General features: G+C 28.9%; 6 protein-coding genes across 10 annotated transcripts; 1 reads left to right on the top strand and 5 right to left on the bottom strand.

Annotated features, from left to right (window-relative positions):
• Window positions 1–3446: 3446 nt before the first annotated feature.
• Window positions 3447–5200, top strand: LOC128955313 (thymic stromal cotransporter homolog; the record flags this gene model as incomplete). Its single annotated transcript, XM_054300975.1, has 4 exons — window positions 3447–3817; window positions 3894–4046; window positions 4128–4678; window positions 4757–5200. Coding segments are annotated over exons 1-4 (1476 nt in total), but the record flags the coding sequence as incomplete, so codon positions are not given.
• A 433-nt stretch (window positions 5201–5633) lies between these two features.
• LOC128956143 (thymic stromal cotransporter protein-like) lies at window positions 5634–6265 on the bottom strand. The gene has a single exon (XM_054301825.1). The coding sequence runs from the start codon at window positions 6221–6223 to the stop codon at window positions 5636–5638; it is 588 nt and encodes a 195-aa protein (XP_054157800.1). The 5' UTR covers window positions 6224–6265; the 3' UTR covers window positions 5634–5635.
• A 65-nt stretch (window positions 6266–6330) lies between these two features.
• Window positions 6331–7658, bottom strand: LOC128955846 (uncharacterized; the record flags this gene model as incomplete). Its single annotated transcript, XM_054301524.1, has 3 exons — window positions 7250–7658; window positions 6952–7098; window positions 6331–6887 (listed from the first exon to the last, which is right to left on the bottom strand). Coding segments are annotated over exons 1-3 (1113 nt in total), but the record flags the coding sequence as incomplete, so codon positions are not given.
• A 1469-nt stretch (window positions 7659–9127) lies between these two features.
• On the bottom strand, window positions 9128–11361 carry LOC128955845 (pancreatic lipase-related protein 2-like). The gene is made up of 9 exons (XM_054301523.1): window positions 11341–11361; window positions 11267–11297; window positions 10832–11178; window positions 10399–10765; window positions 10207–10293; window positions 10048–10107; window positions 9684–9988; window positions 9303–9598; window positions 9128–9218 (listed from the first exon to the last, which is right to left on the bottom strand). Exons 1-9 carry the CDS (start codon window positions 11359–11361, stop codon window positions 9128–9130), a joined length of 1605 nt encoding a protein of 534 aa, XP_054157498.1.
• Window positions 11362–19106: 7745 nt separating this feature from the next.
• On the bottom strand, window positions 19107–21304 carry LOC128955844 (perilipin-4-like). Its single transcript, XM_054301522.1, has 7 exons — window positions 21283–21304; window positions 20860–21099; window positions 20548–20787; window positions 20235–20474; window positions 19923–20162; window positions 19449–19847; window positions 19107–19363 (listed from the first exon to the last, which is right to left on the bottom strand). Exons 1-7 carry the CDS (start codon window positions 21302–21304, stop codon window positions 19107–19109), a joined length of 1638 nt encoding a protein of 545 aa, XP_054157497.1.
• Window positions 20409–25845, bottom strand: LOC128955025 (perilipin-4-like). 5 transcript variants are annotated; one of them, XM_054300655.1, is made up of 13 exons: window positions 25286–25845; window positions 24889–25206; window positions 24566–24805; window positions 24253–24492; window positions 23941–24180; window positions 23205–23444; window positions 22892–23131; window positions 22581–22820; window positions 22210–22449; window positions 21909–22147; window positions 21173–21412; window positions 20860–21099; window positions 20409–20474 (listed from the first exon to the last, which is right to left on the bottom strand). In XM_054300655.1, the coding sequence occupies exons 1-11, from the start codon at window positions 25776–25778 to the stop codon at window positions 21404–21406; spliced, it is 2739 nt and encodes a 912-aa protein (XP_054156630.1). In that variant the 5' UTR covers window positions 25779–25845; the 3' UTR covers window positions 20409–20474; window positions 20860–21099; window positions 21173–21403. The 5 variants fall into 5 exon arrangements, with proteins under 5 accessions (XP_054156630.1, XP_054156631.1, XP_054156629.1 ...); XM_054300654.1 differs by lacking the exon at window positions 20409–20474 and adding an exon at window positions 20566–20787; XM_054300656.1 differs by lacking the exon at window positions 20860–21099 and having other exon boundaries at window positions 20410–20474.
• Window positions 25846–26055: the final 210 nt, after the last annotated feature.

Here is a 26055-nt window from a genome sequence, read left to right as displayed (position 1 = left end):
TTAATAAATTAAATTTATTCACAAAATATAAAATATTAGTGATATTTACAAAAAACTACAAAAATTACTTTATTACTAACTTAAGTTGAATAGAGTAAATGTTTTTATTGTTACAATTTTTTACATACACTATGTAAAACTATCTAATAATTTAAATTATGGTAATTTTATTAAATTATATATATATATAATAATAATAATAATAATAATAATTTTGTTTTCTATTAAAAATACTCGATCTTACACTAAAAACATGAACTATACATATATACTGTATCAATGTCATTGCTTTTAATATAGTTTATTAATATTTGATTTTCAATATCATTTAAATTTTGTTGAGTTCACTGTAAAAACACATTAATTTCCATAATATCCATAGATAATGCAAATTTACTTTTATTTAATTAAATATAAATTTTAATTAAACTAATGATATGGAGTATCAATCACTGGATTGTCTGCCCAACGAAATCCTTCACCACATTCTCGGCTATCTATCGATCAAAGAAAAAATATCTTTAGAAAGAGTTTGCACTAAATGGAGAGCTATGTTGTGGTCATTGTATGGATACCACAAGTCTTTACGTATCAATTGCAACCCATCAGCCAATCTATACAACGGCTGTATCAGCTCAAAGCACATGGATGTAAGAGGCATAGTATCACTGGTGAGCCGTGAAGACACTTTTTGGTCATTCCATTCGTGGCAAACACTGAATGAAGATTTTTTGTGGCCAATCCTCAAGCGATGTGCAAATATCCGGTCCATACACTTGGAGAACAGTTACGTTAACTCCGAGTCAATGTTGTGGATGATCGACATGTGTCCGCGGCTGGAATGTCTTTCCCTCATTGAGATATATGGCTTATGTAGCTTTGAATGGTCGCATCTGGCGTACAGATTGATGGGACGGCTCAAACATTTTTCATTCAGTGACTCTCACAATACCAAACTCGAAAACCTTTCGCCTATAATGACATCACTGAAAGAACTACAACTAATACATTTAGAGTCACCGTTAGATCCATTACTCAGTTATTTGGGACCAAATTTAAATAAACTGACAATAAAGTACTGCTACAGTACTACCTGTCTCGACATTGTCGAAGCATTGGCAACCGGTTCGGGCAAAAATATTAAACAATTGATAATAGTTGACCCGTGGGTCGAGGATGAGGTCGAAGCGCTGCTGTATGCATGCCGTGAGCTCCGAAACTTAAAATTGATGACAATTGGATTCGGCACTATTACCGAGAATATTAGGCCAATATATACATTTCGCAACAGTCGGGAACTGGATATCAACGCTGATCTCAACCGTTGGCATTCAATTCGTGGCTCAACTTTGACCACAATTGAGGCTCTAGTATTAAACGCCTATTTTTCGGCTATACATCTATCGGATTTACCGCTAATGTTTCCAAACCTGCAAAGTCTAGTCCTATATTTTGACTGCGAATGTCCGCAAAGAATCGCTGTTTACGTGTTTTTCTCCAAATGTGACATTTGTTTTCACCGTATCTTCACATATGTCACACCAATTGAATCCCTTACCTATTTATCTCTAAATAACGCTGTTTTTCACAGAAATACAAATCGTTTTCAGTATATCGCGTTTCAGTGATAATAATAATTTGGATTCAATACTGTATTTATATTTTATTTATATCATTGATACTTACTTTTTATATTATATATATTTATTATTATTTAAAATGATAGTTTTATGTTTTAAATTTTATTGTATATCATTATATTTTATTTATAAATCATTCTTAAAAATATTTCATAAATATTGTTTTTTTAATTTGAAAGTTTAAAGTCATTTAAAATGTTTATTTTTTCAATACTGTAAATTTATTTATATATATATATATATCTATTATTAAAGAATTTGAAATTTTTAAATAATTAATTATTACTACTACTATTAATATATTATTTTTATTTACTAACATTATTTAAAGTAAAACTTAAATATAATTGTAATAACTTTTTGATAAGGCGTTGTTCACATATTACGTTCGCACTTGAGAGGAGGGGGGTTAGCCAAAGCGAACTTTTGCGAACGAGGGGGAGGGGAGGGGTAAAGACTTTAAGAACGTTCGCATTTAGATAATATCTTATTTCTTGTGGTGGGGGGGGGGTAGCGGTTATGGATAAGCGAACGTAATTTTTTTAAATAACTACATGCGAACAATTGCGAACATAGGGGAGGGAGGGGTCTAAATTTCTTAAAAAGTGCGAACGTAATATGTGAACCACGCCTAATGATATCATATAACTTATACTGTACTAATAAACCTTGATAAAAATATTACACTACTATTTTAATAAGTTTGTTAATACTGTATAATATAAAATGATTAATTAAACAAGTTTATCAAGTTTAGTACAACATTTTATATAAATGTAATACCAGTACAGTATATTGAAAATTATTAGAGACTTATCAAATAAAATAAAAAATAAAAATGATAAAACATAGTTAAAGTTCATCATATTTAGTCCTATTATTATAGTTTAATTGATATTTTATTGGTATTAATAGAAATCACTTAAGAAATATTATAGTTCAATATATATATTGATAAAAACCAAAATATTGCCGGAAATTTATGATAAGAAAATGAGTCATAAAAATTAATATAAATAATTATTTAGTAAATATATTAAAACATTGTTAGCTACATAAATTAGTTATTAAGTACAATTATTTTTCAATATAATAATAATTATAATAATAGTTTATGATAACTAAACAATGCAATTTGTGTTTTTCAATTCATGGGCAATAATAAGCTATGATTTATCACTTTCGTAACTAATGTACGAATAATAATGATAATAAAAAACTTTTCATTTTGTCGATAACACTTTTATACAATTCAATAGTCTATTATTTTAGCATTTAATATAAAAATAATAATTTTTATGTTATCATTTTCTTAATGAATATAATCATTAAAAAATTGATTTAAAAATTAGGATATTTAAGATATGTTATTGAATATAAAAACATATGGCATTAAATTGCAGTATAGTGTATATTTGTTTTAAACAGTTTTTTGTGCTATTAAATAGCAAATTGTAAATATATATTGTTTAAAAAGTGTAAATAAACATGCTAACTTATAAAAAAATATTAGTAATTTTATATTATTTTTTAATGAGTTTACAAAATTAAGCAACACATTTATTAATTAATAATTTCATAATATTCAATATAAAGTACATGTAGTGTCGAAAATTTTTTTGTGTTGCAATTTATTTGAAAGTTCAATAGAAAAATAATAGTATAATATTTATAGAAAATTATAATAAAATAAAATATTTTGTTTGTGATTTTGTGAAATATACAACAATAACAATAAATTAGAAAAATGAATATAAAAATATTAAAACATAAAATGTTAAGATTTTTTCAATTTATCTCAATCTTAACAATAGAACCATTTATTTTCATCAATACTTTTTCATTGTCTATGAAGAAAGTGCCGGTCGAGCAATTGGTTGAAGACAAGTACTGTCTAATAACTTATGGTCTCAACCGTACATATTGTTTGAATTTGCCGACAATGAATGACACTGACGACTATCTTCACATGAAATCCCAAATTTTAGGCGATGCCACACAATACACATTATACGGTACACTTATTTTGACAATACCGTCCATAGTGGCAGCATTGTTTGTCGGCTCCTGGACTGACAAGTATGCCGGTGCCAAAAAAATATTGATGATTGCCGGTGCACTCAATGGTATTGCCGAAGCTGTCATCTTAATGTTCAATATATACTTTTACGACATATGTATGAAATGATTTTTGATTAGAAAAAATATTTATAAGATATATAATATTTTGTTATTTTCATATTTTAATGACAGCACCGTTGTATATACTGATGGCAACAATACCAATAATTTTTTCTGGTGGTATGCTATCAATGGCTACGGCTTTCTGGGCCTATACTGTACTGACAACACCGTTACACATGTTAGCACTCAGGATGACTGTCAATGAGATTGTCACATCCATAGGTATATACCGGTATATCATATTATATTTATAAACATCAATATAATAATATTAATAATTAAATTACTATTATATATAATTAGCTGGTATTTTGGGTACATATGTCGGAGGAAAAATAATTGCCTCTTCTCCGATGTTAAACGGGGGTCAACTGCACAACTATACAGCTATTAGTTTATTATCGGGTGGTTTGTATACAATTGCATTGCTGTGGACTATATTTATGATAAATGAACGAAGAGATCAAAAACGGTTTTACAAACTGTTTGCAAAAGAATCGGAACAACTGTCTAATAATGACGAGGGAAGAGCTCTTCTATCAGAGGACGGACACCACAGAGATAATCATAGACGACGAGTACATCCCATAAAATCTTTGTTTAATATCAATAATATCAAAGAGATGCTAATCACATGCTGTAAGCCACGTAGACATTATGTGCGCCTACAGATTTGGCTACTGATTCTTTCAATGGCTATACTGGTGCTCGCATACATGGGTCCACTCATATTCCTGTTTCCATTTGTTCAAAAGATTTATCAGTGGGACTCTGAAACCTATAGTACTATGAATGCTCTCAATGGTTTGGTATCATCACTGTGTACTATATTTATCGGACCATTATTTATAAAGGTATGACTTTTTCTGTGTGTTAATAACACAATGTTTTTACTATACAAACAAACAACTTATGATTTGTTTTATTTTTAGATATTAGGATTTAAAGACACAACTCTAGCACTGGTAGGCTTGTTTTCGTTTGTGGCACAAACCACTATCCGAGGAATTATATTAAATCCTAATGGCTTCTACCTGTCCATACCTATGGGTGCATTGGGACCGATCGGTTTTATCGGTATTCGGTCGCATTTTTCCAAAATTGTAGAACCAGACGAATTGGGAAAAGTTAGCTCATTGATGGGTGCAGTCGACAGTATTGTACCATTGATAGGATCGGCAATATTTACGGCTATATTTAAGTCTACTATGGATACAATGCCTGGGATGTCATTTCTCATAACTAGTAGTCTATTTATAATACCGCTATCAGTGTTGCTATGGATTCACTTTTACACTGTTTTACCACATTTACAACAACCACCTGTAGTCACAATTCTAAACAATGATATTGAAATTATTGATGACATTCAAGTATATAATAATAATAATAAGTAAAATAATGTTAAATAATTTATTTTCATATATATATATATACTGTATTATATATACTGGTATTATAATATTATAATTTATATCTTATTTATTGATAATAATATTTTCTGCATATATTGTAAATATAAATTAACAGAAACTGTACACAATTTTTAAAAAAATTTTTTTTATACTTTATGTACTGTACAGTAAATAACTTGTAATATATGAAACTTATAAATTTTAATTTATTTATTAATGTTTTAATTTAAGTATTTTTTATATTTGTAAACATGAGAGTCATTAGTTATACAGTATGTAATTTATTTAATTGTATTTATTTAGTATTGTTTGTGCATTTTATAATTAAAATCCTAAATAATATAAATTATTTGTTTTATTTCTTAAAAAAAATTATTTTACATTTAGTTTTGATGATCAACTTCGACAACTGGCGGTGTCTACAGTGGTTGTCATACTCTGTGTGTCGACTGTTTCAATACCCGAATCTAATACACCATTACTATCTGAACCTAAATTTTTAGTCTTTATTTGTTGAAACTTTTTGCCATACGATGAGCCCATATACTCTTCGGCCAGTCGTATATACCCGTTCTCAATGCTGTCATATTGATTGAACTTTTTGATTGTCTTATTATTGCATTCAATGCGCTTCATGTCAGTCAAGTCGATGAACATCGCTATGGCCAACGGTATAACTGAAAACACTGCTAATATAAGAAAACAGAGGCCAGGGATCTGATCGATGGTCATCTGAAATACGAATGTGAATACTGAGGCGGCAATGATTGGCGCAAAACCGTCGATGACGGCCATCAATGTGAACACTTTGCCCAACTCTGACGGATCGACAATTTTAGACAAATGTGTTTTGAGACCAATTGGACCAAAACTCGATGTGGTTGTCACTATCATCGATACAAAATAGCCCATCGGATTAAGTATGAGTGCCAGTGCTAACATCTCAAGAAATGAGCCCAAGAAGCCCAGTATGGCCAGAGTCATGTCATTAAAATGAAACACCTATTGATATGTTTTTATTATTATATCGGTATATATATATATATATATATATTTGTAATCTTGTTTTTATGTAATACCTTAATAAGTACCGGTSCTAAAAATATAATGGCCATAGAGTTGGCWATCAAGCCCAAYGAACTGATTTCCGTATATATGGGTGCATCCCAACGGTATATCTTTTCGACAAACTGAAACAGATAGGCTGCCGGCGCCGCCCATATAAAATAGCACCAAAACATTCCGGCTATGATCAGCCATATCTGTGCCCTCACATAATTAGGTCTTTTCATTGACAAAGTTAAGGCAATTTCCCGGACATTGTTTATGTTGAACAGTAATCTTAACGGATGAATGTATTCACTGGTCGGCTCTAAGACAACAGTGCTGTAGTTATCATCTGTCTGTTCACCGGATTTTTCTTTATCAGGTTTACAGAGTAGAGCCTGACTTTCGTCTAACACATAATTATCAAACAATTGTTTGTCAAATTCCTGATCGATGACAAACACAGCCCAGAGGAAGGCCACAAAAGCACCCAAACTACTGATCGTAAATATAAGTCCATAGTTATGGAGCTGACCATTGGCGCCGACAATCGGGTGAATGTTAATAAGTTTGCCCGATATGTATACACCTAATGGTTGTGCTGTTGGTATTTTATATAAGTAAACTTTGAGGTCTGATAAACAATTTACAAATACARRACATACCGATAGCTACTAATACTTCCAGTGCAGTCATGCGAAGTGTGCGATACTTGACTGGTGTGGTYACCGCTACATACGAGTAGGCCGTTGTGAATGTCATGGCACCGGACAACGTGTACGGTATGAAAGATACTAATATCCATCTGATATCTGATAATCAAAATAATTATTTATTATTATAAGTAAATATAATATTTATTTAATTAGTTTAAAAACACTTTACTTAATACAATACCCATAATATTTATGAAAATCTTATACAATTCACACATTAAATATGAATTATTACATTTTTACATACCTGTGCTAAAATAATATGAACTATATGCATTCATAGCTGCTTCCATTGATTGGGTAAGGGATCCCACTATGAAAATAGCTTTTCTCCCRTTGACATACTTGTCTACCCAGGGACCTAAAAATATTGACCAAACAATGCCCGGAGCCATTGTGATCCACGTGTGATACATATTGTATTTGACGGCATCTGATAATATRCGAGTTTTTATGTCGATCTCCGGGTCATCATCAGTCATATACGGCAGATCACAGCAAAACTCGACACTCATATTATAGACATTACGGCACAGTTTGTCTTGAATAAGCACTTCCAACGGTGTCTTACGAAAGTATGAACTGAAATACAGTATTATGAGAAACGGCTCCACTCTTAACAATGAAACAAATTGTATGATTGATTTGAAACTCATATTATTTTTTAAAGAAATATTTTTAATAATAAATAATAAAATATAAACTTAATATTTCTTAATTAATTTTCTACTTTTTTTTAAAAAAAGAAGTTTAAACTAAATGCTAAAAAACTTTTATTATTTTAATTTTTGCTGTATTACATGAATTATTGATATACAAGCTATTTAACTAGAAGCTACTTTAATTTTATTTAATATTTGTTTTTATTTTTTTAAAATGAAATTAAAATGAAATTTTTAAAGTTTACAAATTAATATAAACAATTGATGTCTAATCTTGTTTCCACTCTTTTCTAGTATTATATTAGTGGTGTGATTGTGAGCATTCAATTAAATAATATGATATCACTTTTATTTAAAATATTATTTTAGAAATATTTAAAGTTTATTTTAAATATTTTATCTTATTTTTTATATTGCATTTTACTGAATAAGCAAAAGTTTCATATGTTTTTAATTAAAAAAAAGAAATAATGATAACATTATACTGAAGTACTTTTCTTTGGTTTTGTTGTGAAATATTATTATGATATTGTAATTAAAAATTTTTTAATTATGACAAAATCATTAAATATATCCTTTGATATAATTAATTGGAAAAATCTATTTTTTTTATTTATGATATGATATTGATTTTTCAATATTAATTTTATAATATGGTACAGAATTTTTTTATTGTTGATAAAATTATATCATATTTTATAATAACAAATAATATAATATTCTTGATATATTTTGATGATAATACCAATGACATTGATCATTGAATGTCTGATTTTATACAATGATGTACTCTTGTCTTAACAAAATATCTATATATACCGGTATATCATGTGTTAAACTAAATTTAGACATATTTATATAATATGCGATAATTAATTTTATTAACAATATTTTAAATTAATATAAATTGATATTAGTTTTTAATAATATAATAAAATACTATTATTTTTCTACAATTCTACAATAATTATTATTTAGATATGAATATATAATAAACATATATAAACTTAAATTATTAATGTATTACTTTTATCATATTTAATTGGTTGCATAATTACTATCGTAAATATTATAATATATATAAAATTATAAAATTAATATACATTAATGCAAAAAAATAACTGATATAACAATTTAAATTATTGATAACTGCAGTTTACATAACTATTACTGTAAACTACAATTAGTGTATTAACGTTAAAGTTATATGTTTATATAATTTATAAATATGTGTAATTTAGACGTAATGTATTTTTATTAAGTAATTTATTTATAAGTATTTATATATAGTATATAAAGTTTAATAAATCTATTTTAGTTATACTAAAAAACACTAAATTTTTAATACAGTAACAATTGATTGGAAATGATAAAACATAATTTAGTAAAAAAATTGTTAAATAAATTATAATACAATATTAAAACTGACAATATAAACAATATAATTACTTAATGTATAACTTTCACTGTTTATCACTATTATTGATCGCAAATTTTGTTGTATTAGTATTGCCAGTTAAATAATTTAGTTGTGCTGAATATTTTTGCCTTTCCCTATAAAATTTTATTTTAAAAATAAATTATACTAATTTTTTTACTAAATTATTTATATTATATAAAGGATATTAAATAGCATACTTTTTATCCATAGAACTCATAAATTTGATATCAATTTGTGTAACATTTATTTGGGTAATTGACGATAAATTATAACGAGCTAATACATCATTAGTGGTATTAATAATACCAAATTTTTTTATAGTCATCTCTGCACTTGTAATTACACCCAAATGTTTAGCACTGGTATACAAATGATTGTACGACTGATTGATTTTCAATTGAGATGAATGTATTGTAAATTCAACCGTATTGTTTGGATTTAATATTAATGTCAGATTAAGATAACCGTAACTAAACTTTTTGTTAATATAAATCTTATTTTTAAAGAAAAAAATATCATTAATTTAAAAGTTTTAAATAGAAAATTAATAACATTAACAAAAATTTATATATAATTACAACAATTTGGTAGTGAAACAGACAGTAAGGATCAGTATCTGTTGTGAGAAAATAATAATTATTGTTAACTAATGTCAAGTTTTTATCATTTATCGGATTTTTCCAGTAATTGATGTCAAACTCTACTGGTTTACATCTCTGTCCATCACTACCACAATCGGCACAATTGCCTTTAAGAAACTCATTATAACTATCGCAGTGATAACCAATCATTTTGCAACTATTAGTTGATCTTAATTTTCTGTTGGCTATAAGCAACTGATGAACTCTTTGATGATTGCAATCTCCAACTTTAGCATCACTTTCTTTAGTTTTAACAAAAACCACAATTATATGATATTTTTAATTTTATATATACACTAACTTTTGTTCATATTAGCTATAAAGGATGAAATGCTTGATATACAACCTGGTTGTCCCGTACCTAATATATATATATATATATATGGATAGTTATTTTAATAAATAATCAACAATTATAACAATACTTTTTATGTATATTTAATAGTAAATAGTATGAAACCTCCATTTGGTCTAAAATCGTAATGACCCAATGAATCCGATTGTCCTAAATAACCACTCATTTGTATTAAATCATCATATGATCCATCTATTAATTAATATTAGGATAATAGATGTAACAAATGTGATTTAATAATAATAAATTAGTAAAATAAAATACATGATGAAAYATATATTTGTAAAAATATTTTACCCCATTTAGTCAGACCACCACTTGTATGTGTAACCACAACTAGCTTAGCATCGGATGGCAGCAAACGTTTATTTGTTGACCAAAATCCAAACCCTGCGGGATCTAAACCGGAAATTTGTCCGATTTTAGGATCGGTAAAGTTTTTGCCGGCAAATCCACAAACATGTGCCCCAAGACTGTGACCAATTAGATGAATGTTTTGTAGATTGACTCCCATTGTATTTAATGTCCGTATAAAGTATGCCAACATTGAGCCAACTATTTGAGTATTGAATGCCGAGTTAAAGTAATTATCATCGGATGCCGGTATTTTCCAATCATATATTATTACATTAAAATTGTAACCAAGAAAATAATCACGCATATCCTAAAATACAAATTTTAAAAATTAAAATTTTACTATTTTTAAAAATTATTATTATTATTTCAATACATCCATCCACTGTCTATTTCCATAATAATCAAACCATCCGTGAGTTATAATGACTGTCCTCTGATTGATTGATAAATTACTTTTCATAATATCAACAACCGGTGAATTAAATGCAAAATTTTTACTAATAATGCCTTTATTTGTATGATTTCTAAATAATATAAAACTGACATTCATATCATCCGGACTTATTGGACAATTAATTAGTAATTGTCTCAATGAAAATCTATTCAAATCATCAGTTTGTTGTGTAGTATTTGTATTATTTTTAATCCATGCCTTATTATTTTGATTGCTTGTATAGCTTGAAAAACAACCTAAATTACTAAAACATGTTTGTCTTGCACCTGTCAAAATTAATTAAATAATTATTAATTTAAAAATATTATAGACAAATAATATTTTTTTGATATTTTATTTTTATTATTGACTTACAATTTCTTTTTGCAACTGTTTTTTGAGTAACCTTTGAAATAATAGAGTAAATAAAAATATTTATAATAAAATACTTGAAGTATAATAAATACCATAATTGGATAGACAATTGACTTACATTGACAGGGACTGCATTAATAACAAACGGTGCTATCAAAATAATTATTAATAAATTACAATTTTTATGAAATATCATCATAATCATTTTATATAATATTTTAAAAATGGTATACATTTAACTTTTATTTAGGTGTGTAATTGTAAATAATAAATCACACATATGTTTAAAAAATACGTATGATTTAATTATACTATTTACAATTTACTAATAAATGAATATATATATATATCAGGGTTAAGCAAGGTTTTGGATTTTAGGGGGGTAGACCGGGGTAAAATTTACAAAATTCTCAAAAAATCTTGGGGGGGGGGGGGGTATTGGGTGGGGTAAGATTTTTATTGCATTTTTAAACGGCAATTTTTTCAAAAATCCAAAGTCAAGGGGGGGGGGGGGGGGGGGGGGGGGGGGGGGGGGGGGGGGGGGGGGGGGGGGGGGGGGGGGGGGTCTAGAGAAAATTCCCTAAAAATTCCTTAAGTTCCCGAATATTCCCATGTAAATTCAATAAAATTCCCACAAGTTCCCGTATAAATTCCCGGGAAAATAGGTAAAATTTCCAAAAATATAAAAAAAACTAAAAACTTAAAAATTAACAAAAATTTAAATTTTAACAAAAAATAAATATTTTTAAAAAAAATTTTTTTAAATTAATAAAAACTATATACTATAACTTATATAACTAATAAAAAAATAAAATAATGTATTTAAGATTTAAAAATAGTTGATAAAAGCATTAATGATACACTATGAGTTATTTTTAGTATTTTAATAATTTTTAACTTTTAACATAATTTTTTTTTTAAAATACTTAATGTTTATAGTTTGTTATATATTTTTATTTTTATACAAATACTGACTGAATACTACTTATTTAACTCAAATTTCGTTAAAGTTTAATTATATTAAGTACAAAATTGAAAATATTTTTAAATTTTTTATTTAAAATTTAAAAATTATTAATAAAAACATAAGTATTTATTGTTTTATTAACTTCTTAAACTTATATTTAAATTGTAATATGATTACTCTTTTCAACAAATAGGTAATTTTTAATTTTTTAGTTTATTTTAATTAAAATAATGTTATTTTTTGATGACTTTTAACGTTATTTTAACTATTTTTAATCAATAATTAGATTTTTATAAATATTAAAAACATAAAAACACTTACTAAAATAGTATCAACTAAAATTAAAATTTTTATAAATTTCAAAAAAATTTTCGGCGCCTTCGGCGCCGAAATTTTAGGGGGGGGGGGTCATTTCTCCTCGTTTTTAAGCGACAATTTTTTCAATTTGGTCAAAAAGTCTGGGGGGTAAAATCCCAATTTCTCGATCTTAGGGGGGGGGTATTTTGGCCTTACCCCCCCTACCCCCTTACTTAACCCTGATATATATATATATATATAATATGATAATAATAATACCTTTTAATTATTTTTTTTACAAATAATTCAAATATATAAATTTACAAAAAAGTATATACAGTAGATATAGAGTATTTATCAAATTTAGCATTATTATCAGAAATTAACAATTATGGTTAAATATAATTTGTGCTTAAATAATGTATGTATGAATCAAATATGGTATGACAATACTGTTAGGACTGTCAAATTTATCATTTTAATTATTTTAAAATTTTGCTATAGAAATATAAATTTAAATATAATATTTTATAACATAAAAATAATTTAGATAAAATAAAGTTAGACTTTTAAAATTTATTTAATGGTACAATATGTTTGTACTGTTTAGATTTTAGATTTTTTTTATCAATGTTATTTTAGTACTAATATTAATATTTCTAGAATGATTGTATTTTTTAAATAAATGTAAAAGTTTAAATATAATACATTAACATTTATATCAATATTAGTTTTTTCAAATTTCATCTCATTAATATTATTATCATTATAATTTCTCAATAATAATAATAATAATAATAATATGTAAAGTATATTTTGAATTTATGTTATTTTATTAAATATAGAATTTAATTTTATATCTATTCCCAGAATAAATACCATATATATCTATATATTGACACAATTGTATTAATGAATTTTATTATTTTAAACTTAAACTATTTTATAACTTAAATATAGTATGAGATTTACTTTCTCTACTTTAACCTATTTATGGTATATCTATATTTGTCATACACTAGCATAAACTACACATTACCATTGTAAGGGTCAGTTGACCCCATTAAACACTATACACTAATTAAACACATTTTTGATAATATTTCTCTAAATATAATTAACTCATAAATTTAGACTTCAAATATCAATCACATACACGTTGACACACATACAAACTTAATGTTATTAAAATCCTTGACCGGGATCACCGCCAAAAGACACTATAAACTTCAGGTCACATATCATCCTATATAAGCTGGTGTCCCACTTAACTCACCATTCGGTGACTGAGACTCATACCCAACACATCAATCTAAATGCCACACATCAGGAGCCCACTCCAAACAACCGGATCACAAGACATCCAAAATACCACTGTTCCCAAAACAGTAACAATCAATAGTGTGGTCACTAAACTACAAATAACTCATCACCGTCTCAACTATTATACAATTATACTAAAAACTTGTGTAACCTTTACTTTTAATTTTTTTAACTAAATAAATAACTTTCAAACCTACAACACGACGGCAAACCCATCATTTATTTTACAAGTCGGCAGGATTAGTGTAGCCGAAAAAGTGCATTCTATCTACAATCCAATGAACATTTTTAAACTTGTGATTTCAACCGTTATCATCATATTATTTGTTTCTATTCATCAAGTTTTTGGTTACGGAGCCATCATCGGTGCTATTTTTAGAGGCATTGGTATCGCAGCAAAAACAACAGTTAAGAAAACGGTACCATTCATCGCAGCAGACGCAATAGTTATCGGTGGTGTAGCAGCGTACAATCATTTCAATGGCGAAAAAGAAAACAACGCGACGACAACCGTCAACTCAACGACAACCAGTAGACCAGAACACCGAAACAGAAATCGCTCCAAACGTCCCAAACGAATCAACACAAGACAACATACCACAAACACCACTCAACCTTCCCATCCTCAGCGACAACGAGTCGACCGATTCGGAAAAGGAGGGCCCAATCAACACTTACGCAAAAATTAGTAAGCATAAAATACAAATTTATAAAGGTCTAAATGACAAAATTACTATTGTTAATTGGCTCAAGAGATTTGATATGATCTCTGACTTTAACTCGTGGTCAGACAAACAAAGAGCTGTAATGATAGGAAATTATTTAGAAGATGATGCCTTAAATTGGTACATCGAAAACTTTGATAACAATAACTTTTCTAGCATTAAATCTAAACTAATTAATAGATTTGGTTTAACTACTGTTGAACCTATTGTCGATTTTATTGACCACAAATATGATGTTAAAGTCGGTATCAAAGACTACTTTGAGACCAAAAGACGCTTCGGTATTGCTGCGAAATTGACAGAAACACAAATCATACCTATTATGATACACCACTTACATCCACAATTAATTAATGCGTTTACGGCTGTAAAACCCAAAACTTTTGCTGAGTTTTACACTATTGCACAAACAGCCGAAAATAATTTTAAGCGCTCAAATTATTATGTAAAAAGCAATGCAAATGTCTTATCTCAAGATCGCTCAAACATATTTCCTGAGTCTAAACAAACCAATAAAAACATTTCTAATCCTAATCCACCTAATACTCCGTGTGGTATATGCGCTAAGTTAGGCTTCCGCAATAGATACCATTGGGTAATAGATTGCTTCAATAATAAAGCAAACAAAGCTAATCCCCAATCAAACCTTACTGTTCCTAAAACAGTCAATATTATTGATCAAATTGATAACGAAAATGATATCAATAAAATTGAAATAGACTAATTTTAACTAAAAAAATAAATAAATAATAACCTAAAATTTAGTTATTAAATAATAAAACCACAATTATTAACAAATAATATTTACACTGGAACCAAAGCCAGATTACCCTCTATTAATCATATAGCATTACATATTAACCCATTTCAATAAACCAAAGCACTGGAACCAAAGCCTGTTTAGCTATTTATAGGTCATAAACCATAGTTAAAATATTTCATAATTAATCAATTCAGGCACTGGAACCAAAGCCAGGATTAGCCGTCAACTTGTGTCCATCAAGTGACAAAAATTAATACATTTTTTAAATATTAAATAATTTTTATCAGTACTAAGTACATAAAAATATAATATTAAAAAAATTCTATTTTCTATTTTATCTATTAAATCAATTAATTAACTTAAGATAATACATTTGCAATGTTTTGTAGCGCTACACAAAAAATTACATTAATTATCTAATTACATTAAATCATTACAAAACAAAAAATTATTAAATTTAATTTTCATATACTAATTTTGTAAATCCCTCTAACGCCTCTTTTTAAAACAGGGGGATGTAAAGTATATTTTGAATTTATGTTATTTTATTAAATATAGAATTTAATTTTATATCTATTCCCAGAATAAATACCATATATATCTATATATTGACACAATTGTATTAATGAATTTTATTATTTTAAACTTAAACTATTTTATAACTTAAATATAGTATGAGATTTACTTTCTCTACTTTAACCTATTTATGGTATATCTATATTTGTCATACACTAGCATAAACTACACATTACCATTGTAAGGGTCAGTTGACCCCATTAAACACTATACACTAATTAAACACATTTTTGATAATATTTCTCTAAATATAATCAACTCATAAATTTAGACTTCAAATATCAATCACATACACGTTGACACACATACAAACTTAATGTTATTAAAATCCTTGACCGGGATCACCGCCAAAAGACACTATAAACTTCAGGTCACATATCATCCTATATAAGCTGGTGTCCCACTTAACTCACCATTCGGTGACTGAGACTCATACCCAACACATCAATCTAAATGCCACACATCAGGAGCCCACTCCAAACAACCGGATCACAAGACATCCAAAATACCACTGTTCCCAAAACAGTAACAATCAATAGTGTGGTCACTAAACTACAAATAACTCATCACCGTCTCAACTATTATACAATTATACTAAAAACTTGTGTAACCTTTACTTTTAATTTTTTTAACTAAATAAATAACTTTCAAACCTACAACACGACGGCAAACCCATCATTTATTTTACAAATATATAAAGCAAATATATGATAACTTATTTTAATTTATAAGTCAATTTTAGTACTGTATTAACTKTTTACTGACTGTCTTCTTAGTTAACTATTTTAGCCACTGTTTATTATTTATGTYATTATTTCAAATTATGTGAATCATAAGTTTTAACTAAATACTAAAATAGTTATGAGTATTTAATTTAATTTATAAATAACCATAAAATAAAATATGACTTACTTATAGCAAATTACATAAATAAATTAAATTTTATTTTGAAAATGTTAAATATTTTTATGGAAATTTTTATCATTTAAATTTTATGCTTATTATCAAACTTTTKAATWAATTTTATTTTTAAAAATTGATAACAAATCAAAATAAATTCAAATAAATAAAAMCATGTTTAATATTATATTTTATTGTATTGATCATCAGATTTTAAAAGATGTAATATATTTAATAAATAGTTTATACGATCATTAAGTTGTTTTTGTATTAATTTGTTATCATTTAACTGTTTGTCTAAATCACGAATCTGTTTGATAATCGATATTTCATCCAATATTTCTTTTTCTTCCTGATGTCTGGTTTCAGTTATATCCAAATCCGATGCATTCGTACAGATGACTGTCTCTGTAGGTATGATCAGCTTTTTGCTATTATAATCACTCTTATCAATAACGACTTCCCGATTAATATGACTACCAATTGTTACCCAATCTATGTTTTCATCCACAGAGCTGTTGGTGGTTGTGTTATGTTGTAGTGTTTTCATATCTATTGATATTAGTATATATATATATATATATATATTAAAAATTTATTATACTTTATAATCACTAGTTTTTTTAATTTTTCAATAAATAAATAAATAAATAATCATCAAATACCACACTTAGATCTTAATTTATTTTTCCACTCTCTGATTGTCTCTTTAGCCGATTGTATCCATTGTTTAGTGTCATGTATTGCATATYTAAACTGRTCTTTTATATTTTTGTATGCTAAATAATTATATATATATTTAATATTTTATAAAGATATTTATTTAAATTTATAATTAAATCTTAATAATTAGATAAACAAACCATCTTTTAGAAAGTGTCCGACAGGTTTGTCCCAAAAATTAGCTGAAATACTGCTTATTAATACAAACATTAATATTAAAACTTTCATTGTTTTTGTTTAATTTTTATTTAGAATAGTAATAATTTATTAATCAATTGATTTATTTGATAAAAATAAATATAATATTTTGATATAAGCTATATTTGTCTAATAGTAATACTAATTATAGTACAGTATTACTAATTTTTATGTAAACAACATTTTATTTTTTTTCATATACTGTACAGTATTTTCAGTATTTATAGTTTTAATCAAATAAAAAATATAGTATTTAAAAAATACGAGAAAATTTCTTAAAAATTTCTAAAATAATTTTATTTATATCGGAGTCCTGTTATTTATCAATTTTTAGTTTAATTATTTAGATGAATTGTAATTGAATATTACTATTTTTTTATTCAAATTTCTAGAAATATTTCTATATGTAAAATATTAATAGTATTACACTATTCTATACGAACATACGGTTTCTGTTTAATTAAAAATCTATTTATTATTAAAATTTCATTATTAAATACAATAATTTTTTTAATAATTTTATTCTACAAATAGTAACCTACAATGTATTAATTAAATTAAATTAATTAAAAACAACTAAATTTTAGACGACCCCCACTATATTATGCTTTTTCCTATAGCTTAAATGCTATCCCAACCTAACTAGGAGAGGGCCGTTTGTATCTTCCATACCCCCACCCGTATAATACATAACACAGTAAAGTACATTTAAAAGCACTGTATGATTTTCAAAGCTAAATTTGCATACACTACAACACTGCATATACTGTAGTATAAACTTTGCATACAATATAAATTTAAATTGCTATCAAAATACACTATAAATTATTAATTATTTTCTAAAAAATTAATTTAAGATCACTAGACATTTTATATCCAGTGTCCATCATATAGTTAACCTGATATTTATTATAGAGACATAAGTTATATTTCAAAATTAATAATAAATAGAAATTTTATTAATAGAATAAAAATTCATTTTATTGTATAGTATTTATTATGCATAATATTCAACAAAAATTCATAATATAATAATTTTTATAATTTATAAAAGTAAACATAAGCATACATTGAGTTTTTTTGTACATAAAATATTAAACATTCATTTTCTTAAAGAAAATATTAATATTTTATATAAACATTTAATAATATACAATATTTTTAAGTTAATGCAAATTTTTATTTTAAACATATTTCATAGAATATTATTTTAAAATCAAATGTTAGCAAATAGTATTAAAAAGAGACACAAACAAAATTAATTACTATTTATAAGCAATTATTTGTTATGAATTTTTTAATATTTTACAAATTAATAATAATTTTAATATTGAGATTTAAATTAAATTTAGTAATCGTTTTGAGTTTTTAGTTAATATCAGTGGATCCGCCCAACTGAGCGTTAAAACCGATACCATTTTTGCCACCAATATCTACTGAAGCTTGTCCTCCGACTGATGGATCAAAATCAATACCAGAGCTCACACCTCCCTGTGCTTGTCCTCCGACTGATAGATCGACTGATGGATCAAAATCAATACCAGAGCTCACACCTCCTTGTGCTTGTCCTCCGACTGATAGATCAGCTGATCCAGAATTCTCACCTCCCTGTGCTTGTCCTCCGACTGATAGATCAGCTGATCCAAAATCAATCTCACACTCCCTGTGCTTGTCCTCCGACTGATAGATCAGCTGATCCAGAATTCTCACCTCCCTGTGCTTGTCCTCCGACTGATAGATCAGCTGATCCAGAATTCTCACCTCCCTGTGCTTGTCCTCCGACTGATAGATCAGCTGATCCAGAAYTCWCACCTCCCTGTGCTTGTCCTCCGACTGATAGATCAGCTGATGGATCAAAATCAATACCAGAACTCACACCTCCCTGTGCTTGTCCGTCAAGTTTGCCAGTTAGATCATTGACAGTACCGCTAACTTGATCAGGTAGTCGCCCAGCTATATCTAATCCCTGATGGACAACGTCTCCCATTGAACCAACTCCTTGATTAACAACATTGCCTACTGTATCCAAACCACCATCAATTGTTCCCTCTATGTTTCCCAATCCATCAGTAAGTCCACCAACAAGATTGGATGCACCATTTAACGCACCTATATCATAGTTATGTTGTCTTTATTATATGCAGCATATTGTGTACTATAATAGATAATATTTTTTAAAACTACCTTGCTCCAAATTTTTCTTAAACTCCAAGCCTTTATCAGCCAAACCAATGCCCCCGTGTACCAGACCTTTACCCAAATCTATACCGTTTTTGGCGAGTCCACCGACTAAACCAGCTCCTTTATTAACAACATTGCCTGCTGCATCCAAACCACCGCTAATTGCACCCTCTACTCCTCCCAGTCCACCACTTAGTCCATCAGTAAGTCCACCCACGAGATCGGATGCACCTTTGAGCGCACCTATAATATAATAAAGTAGTATTAATTTATTATATATATTTTTATCATAATGATATTATTCTAAAAAACTACCTTGTGCCAAGTTTTTCTTAAACTCAAGCCCTTTATTAGCTAAATCAATGCCTCCGTGAACCAAACCTTTACCCAAATCCATACCGTTTTTGGCGAGTCCACCGACTAAACCAGCTCCTTTATTAACAACATTGCCTGCTGCATCCAAACCACCGCTAATTGCTCCGTCTACTCCTCCCAGTCCACCAGTTAATCCATCAGTAAGTCCACCCACGAGATCGGATGCACCTTTGAGCGCACCTATAATATAATAAAGTAGTATTAATTTATTATTTATATTTTCAAATATAATGATTTTATTCTAAAAAACTACCTTGTTCTAAGTTTTTCTTAAACTCGAGGCCTTTATTAGCTAAACCAATGCCTCCGTGAACCAAACCTTTACCCAAATCCATACCGTTTTTGGCGATTCCACCAATTAAATCACCTCCATTTTTAACAACATTACCTACTTTATCCAAACCACCGCCAATTACTCCGTCTACTCCTCCCAATACACCAGTTAGTCCATCAGTAAGTCCACCCAAAAGATTGGATGCACCATTCAATGCACCTATAATACAACATAATAATTTAATTAAAACTATATATCTCAAACTACAGTATACCAAAGTTTTCAAACTACCTTGTTCCAAATTTTTCTTAAACTCAAGCCCTTTATTTGCTAACCCAATGCCTCCGTGGACCAGACCTTTACCCAAATCAATACCGTTTTTGGCGAGTCCACCGACTAAACCACCTCCGTTTTTAACAATATTGCCTACAGTATCTAAACCACCACCAATAGCTCCGTCTACACCTCCCAGTACACCAGTGAGTCCATCAGTAAGTCCGCCCACGAGATTAGATGCACCATTCAATGCACCTACAGTATAATAATGTAGTATTTATTATTTATATATTTTTTTTAATTATAATTTGTATTATTGTAAAACTACCTTGTTCCAAGTTTTTCTTAAACTCAAGCCCTTTATTAGCTAACCCAATGCCCCCGTGCACCAAACCTTTACCCAAATCTAAACCGTTTTTGGCGAGTCCACCGAATAACCCCGCTCCTTTATTAACAACATTACCTGCTGCATCCAAACCACCAGCAATTGCTTTATCTACGCCTCCCAATACACCTGAAAGTCCATCAGTTAGTCCACCCACAAGATTGGATGCACCATTCAATGCACCTGTAATATAGTTAAGATAATTTGAGTATAAAGTCTATGAGTCATATAATTGTATAACATATATAATTGTTTACTAACGTTATATAAAAGTCATAAGCAATAAGTTTTCTCATATAAATTTTTTAAGTATCTAACATACAGTATATATAATGCTATATATAAATTATTAATATTATTTAAATTATAAAAACCTAATAACAATAGAATAACAATGTAATATCAAAAAAATAAGTAAAATAATACTATAGTTAGTTTTAAAATTTATATTAGTTTATATGAGCAGCAATTTAATAACATATAATGTTTAGACCACTAGATTTCATAATAAGGATAAAAACAAGTTTACTAAAAAATCATTTGATTCCTAATGGTATATACGACTACTGAATAACGGATTATAAATTACATTATAAATTATATGATAATAATATGAAACATATTATATGATCATTCAAATACTGTTTATTTATAATAATTATATATATTTAAAAAATACCTTGTTCCAAATTTTTTTAAACTTTAAGCCATTATCAACCAAACCAATGCCTCCGTGAACCAAACCTTTGCCAATATCTATACCGTTTTTGGCGAGTCCACCGACTAAACCACCTCCGTTTTTAACAACATTGCCCACTGTATCCAAACCACCGCCAATTACTCCGTCTACTCCTCCCAATACACCACTTAGTCCATCAGTAAGTCCACCCACGAGATCGGATGCACCTTTCAAAGCACCTACAATATAATAGAAAATGTTAATTGGTTGTGTATTATAATTGGAAATATTCTAAAACTACCTTGTTCCAAGTTTTTCTTGAACTCAAGCCCTTTATTAGCTAAMCCAATGCCCCCGTGAACCAACCCTTTGCCCAAATCAATGCCGTTTTTGGCGAGTCCACCGACTAAACCAGCTCCTTTATTGACAACATTGCCAGCTGCATCCAAACCACCACCAATAACTCCGTCTACACCTCCCAGTACACCAGTAAGTCCATCAGTAAGTCCACCCAAAACATTGGATGCACCATTCAATGCACCTKTAATACAACATAGTAATAATAATTTAATWAAAACTATATGTCTCATACTACAGTATACAAAAGTGTATGATAATAATATAATCATCAAAATACAAATTTTGTGTATAATAATAATTTTTTCAAACTACCTTGTTCCAAATTTTTCTTAAACTCAAGCCCTTTACCAGCAAAACCAATGCCCGCGTGAACCAAACCTTTACCCAAATCCATGCCGTTTTTGGCGAGTCCACCGACTAAACCACCTCCGTTTTTAACAATATTGCCTACAGTATCTAAACCACCACCAATAGCTCCGTCTACACCTCCCAGTACACCAGTAAGTCCATCAGTAAGTCCACCCACGAGATTAGATGCACCATTCAATGCACCTACAGTTTAATAAAGTAGTATTTATTATTTATATATTTTTTAATTATAATTTGTATTATTATAAAATTACCTTGTTCCAAGTTTTTCTTAAACTCAAGCCCTTTATTAGCTAACCCAATGCCCCCATGCACCAGACCTTTACCCAAATCWATACCATTTTTGGCGAGTCCACCGACTAAACCAGCTCCTTTATTAACAACATTGCCTGCTGCATCCAAACCACCGCTAATTGCACCCTCTACTCCTCCCAGTCCACCACTTAGTCCATTAGTAAGTCCACCCACGAGATCGGATGCACCTTTGAGCGCACCTATAATATAATAAAGTAGTATTAATTTATTATTTATATTTTTTTATTATAATGGGTATTATTGTAAAACTACCTTGTTCCAAATTTTTCTTAAACTCAAGCCCTTTATTAGCTAACCCAATGCCCCCGTGCACCAGACCTTTACCCAAATCTATACCGTTTTTGGCGAGTCCACCGACTAAACCACCTCCGTTTTTAACAATATTGCCTACAGTATCTAAACCACCACCAATAGCTCCGTCTACACCTCCCAGTACACCAGTGAGTCCATCAGTAAGTCCGCCCACGAGATTAGATGCACCATTCAATGCACCTGTAATATAGTTAAGATAATTTTATTATAAAGTCTATGAGTCATATTATTGTATAACATATATAATTGTTTACTAACGTTATATAAAAGTCGTTAGTAATAAGTTTTCTCATATAAATTTTTTATAAACTATCTAACATATATATAATGCTATATATAAATTATTAATATTATTTAAATTATAAAAAACATAATAACATTAGAATAACAATGTAATATCAAAAAAATAAGTAAAATAATACTATAGTTAGTTTTAAAATTTGTATTAGTTTATGTGAGAAACAATTTAATAACATATAATGTTTAGACCACTAGATTTCATAATAAGGATAAAAACAAATTTATGAAAAAAATCATTTGATTCCTAATGTTATATACGACTACTGAATAACTGATTATAAATTACATTATAAAGTATATGATAATAATATGAAACATATTATATGATCATTCAAATACTGTTTATTTATAATAATTATATATATTTAAAAAATACCTTGTTCCAAATTTTTTTTAAACTTTAAGCCATTATCAACCAAACCAATGCCTCCGTGGACCAAACCTTTACCCAAATCAATACCATTTTTGGCGAGTCCTCCAACTAAACCACCTCCGTTTTTAACAATATTGCCTACAGTATCTAAACCACCACCAATAGCTCCGTCTACACCTCCCAGTACACCAGTGAGTCCATCAGTAAGTCCGCCCACGAGATCGGATGCACCTTTGAGCGCACCTATAATATAATAAAGTAGTATTAATTTATTATATATATTTTTAATTATAATTTGTATTATTGTAAAATTACCTTGTTCCAGGTTTTTCTTAAACTCAAGCCCTTTATTAGCTAACCCAATGCCCCCGTGTACCATACCTTTACCCAAATCTATACCGTTTTTGGCGAGTCCACCGACTAAACCAGCTCCTTTATTAACAACATTGCCTGCTGCATCCAAACCACCGCTAATTGCACCCTCTACTCCTCCCAGTCCACCACTTAGTCCATCAGTAAGTCCACCCACGAGATCGGATGCACCTTTGAGCGCACCTATAATATAATAAAGTAGTATTAATTTATTATATATATTTTTATCATAATGGGTATTATTCTAAAAAATTACCTTGTGCCAAGTTTTTCTTAAACTCAAGCCCTTTATTAGCTAAATCAATGCCTCCGTGAACCAAACCTTTACCCAAATCCATACCGTTTTTGGCGAGTCCACCGACTAAACCAGCTCCTTTATTAACAACATTGCCAGCTGTATCTAATCCACCACCAATAATTCCGTCTACACTTCCCAGTACACCAGTGAGTCCATTAGTAAGTCCTCCCACGAGTTTGGATGCACCATTCAATGCACCTACAGTACAATATAATAAAATAATGTTAATTTTATTTTTAATTTATAATATAATATAAATATTATTCAGAGAAAATCCATACCTTTTGCGAGATTTTTCTTAAATTCGATGTCTTTATCGGCTAAATCAATGCCTGCTTTCATCAAACCTTTTCCTATATCTAATCCCTTATCGGCAATTCCTCCGACTAAATGTAATCCTTGATCAGCCATATTGCCCACTCCACCCAAACCTCCATCAACTGCTCCCTTAACACCTTCCAATACATTTCCTACTGCACCCAATCCAGTGTCCAATACATTTTCGATGCCTTCGGCCACTGGACATTTGTGTCCGTCATGACTGCCCATTAGTCCGCCAGTAAGTCCACCAACAAGATTGGATACACCATTCAAAGCACCTATAATAATGCATTGATAACATTATTATATATATATATATGATTAATAGTAAACAATGAATGTTTAGAATTAAAAAACCTTTCGCCAGATCTTTCTTGAACTCAACATCTTTTTCTGCCAATTCGATGCCGTTTTTGGCCAAATTTTGTCCCAAACCAATGCCTCCTTTAACGAGACCACCGGCCAAACCGAGTCCGGTATCCAGACCTTTCTTAACCATTCCAAATGGATTAATAGCGTTGAAGAGTCCGCCAAACAAACCATCTCCCTGTCCTTTAATGTGACCATTGGTGTCTACTGAGATTTGCGCTCCGGCTTTTCCATCAACACCACCAGAAACTTGAGCCCCGGCTTTACCATTGACACCACCAGAAACTTGAACTCCAGCTTCTCCATTGACACCACCACTCAGACCGCCTTTGATGACTCCATTACCGCTTTTTTGATCATTTCCTCCAAATGACAAATCAAATCCTAAAAATCTTCGGTTTCTGGTCTCGATCTTCGACTCGTCTCTAATAAAACCGCCGCAAACGGCGGTTACGAATAGTGCGAAAATCAAAATTTTCATATTATTTTTAACTAATATTTTAGTTGTTATCTATTATTATTATTATCAAAACTATTTAATAGGCAATAATTTTATTGTTATGCGACTTGTATTTATATAAACTAATTGAGACAAGTGTTTCACTAAATGTCTAATCTTTGATGTCATATTTTGTCTTTTTTTGTAATTAGTTAACGATATATTATTTATGATTTGACAATCAAAAATATGTATTATTATTAATTGTATTATTTTATTTTACATTACAAAAATATTTACATTAATAGGATGTGGTGAT

The sequence above is a fragment of the Oppia nitens genome, unplaced genomic scaffold, assembly GCF_028296485.1.
Source record: "Oppia nitens isolate AA-2021 unplaced genomic scaffold, nextdenovo-longstitch-racon4-pilon3 scaffold2_pilon_pilon_pilon, whole genome shotgun sequence".
Classification (NCBI taxonomy): Eukaryota; Metazoa; Arthropoda; class Arachnida; order Sarcoptiformes; family Oppiidae; genus Oppia; species Oppia nitens.
The sequence above is the reverse complement of the archived record's forward strand: the minus strand, read 5'-3'. Positions and strand labels throughout refer to the sequence as shown.

Bases quoted from the DNA above. Each gene is read 5' to 3' on its own strand.
- LOC128956143 (XM_054301825.1), bottom strand. From the start codon at position 6,223: ATGACTCTGGCCATACTGGGCTTCTTGGGCTCATTTCTTGAGATGTTA.
- LOC128955845 (XM_054301523.1), bottom strand. From the start codon at position 11,361: ATGGTATTTATTATACTTCAA. The intron at 11,298-11,340 runs GTATTTTATTAT...ATTATTTCAAAG, and splicing joins TGGTATTTATTATACTTCAA to GTTACTCAAAAAACAGTTGC. The intron at 10,294-10,398 runs GTAAAATATTTT...ATTAATTAATAG, and splicing joins TGGTGGTCTGACTAAATGGG to ATGGATCATATGATGATTTA.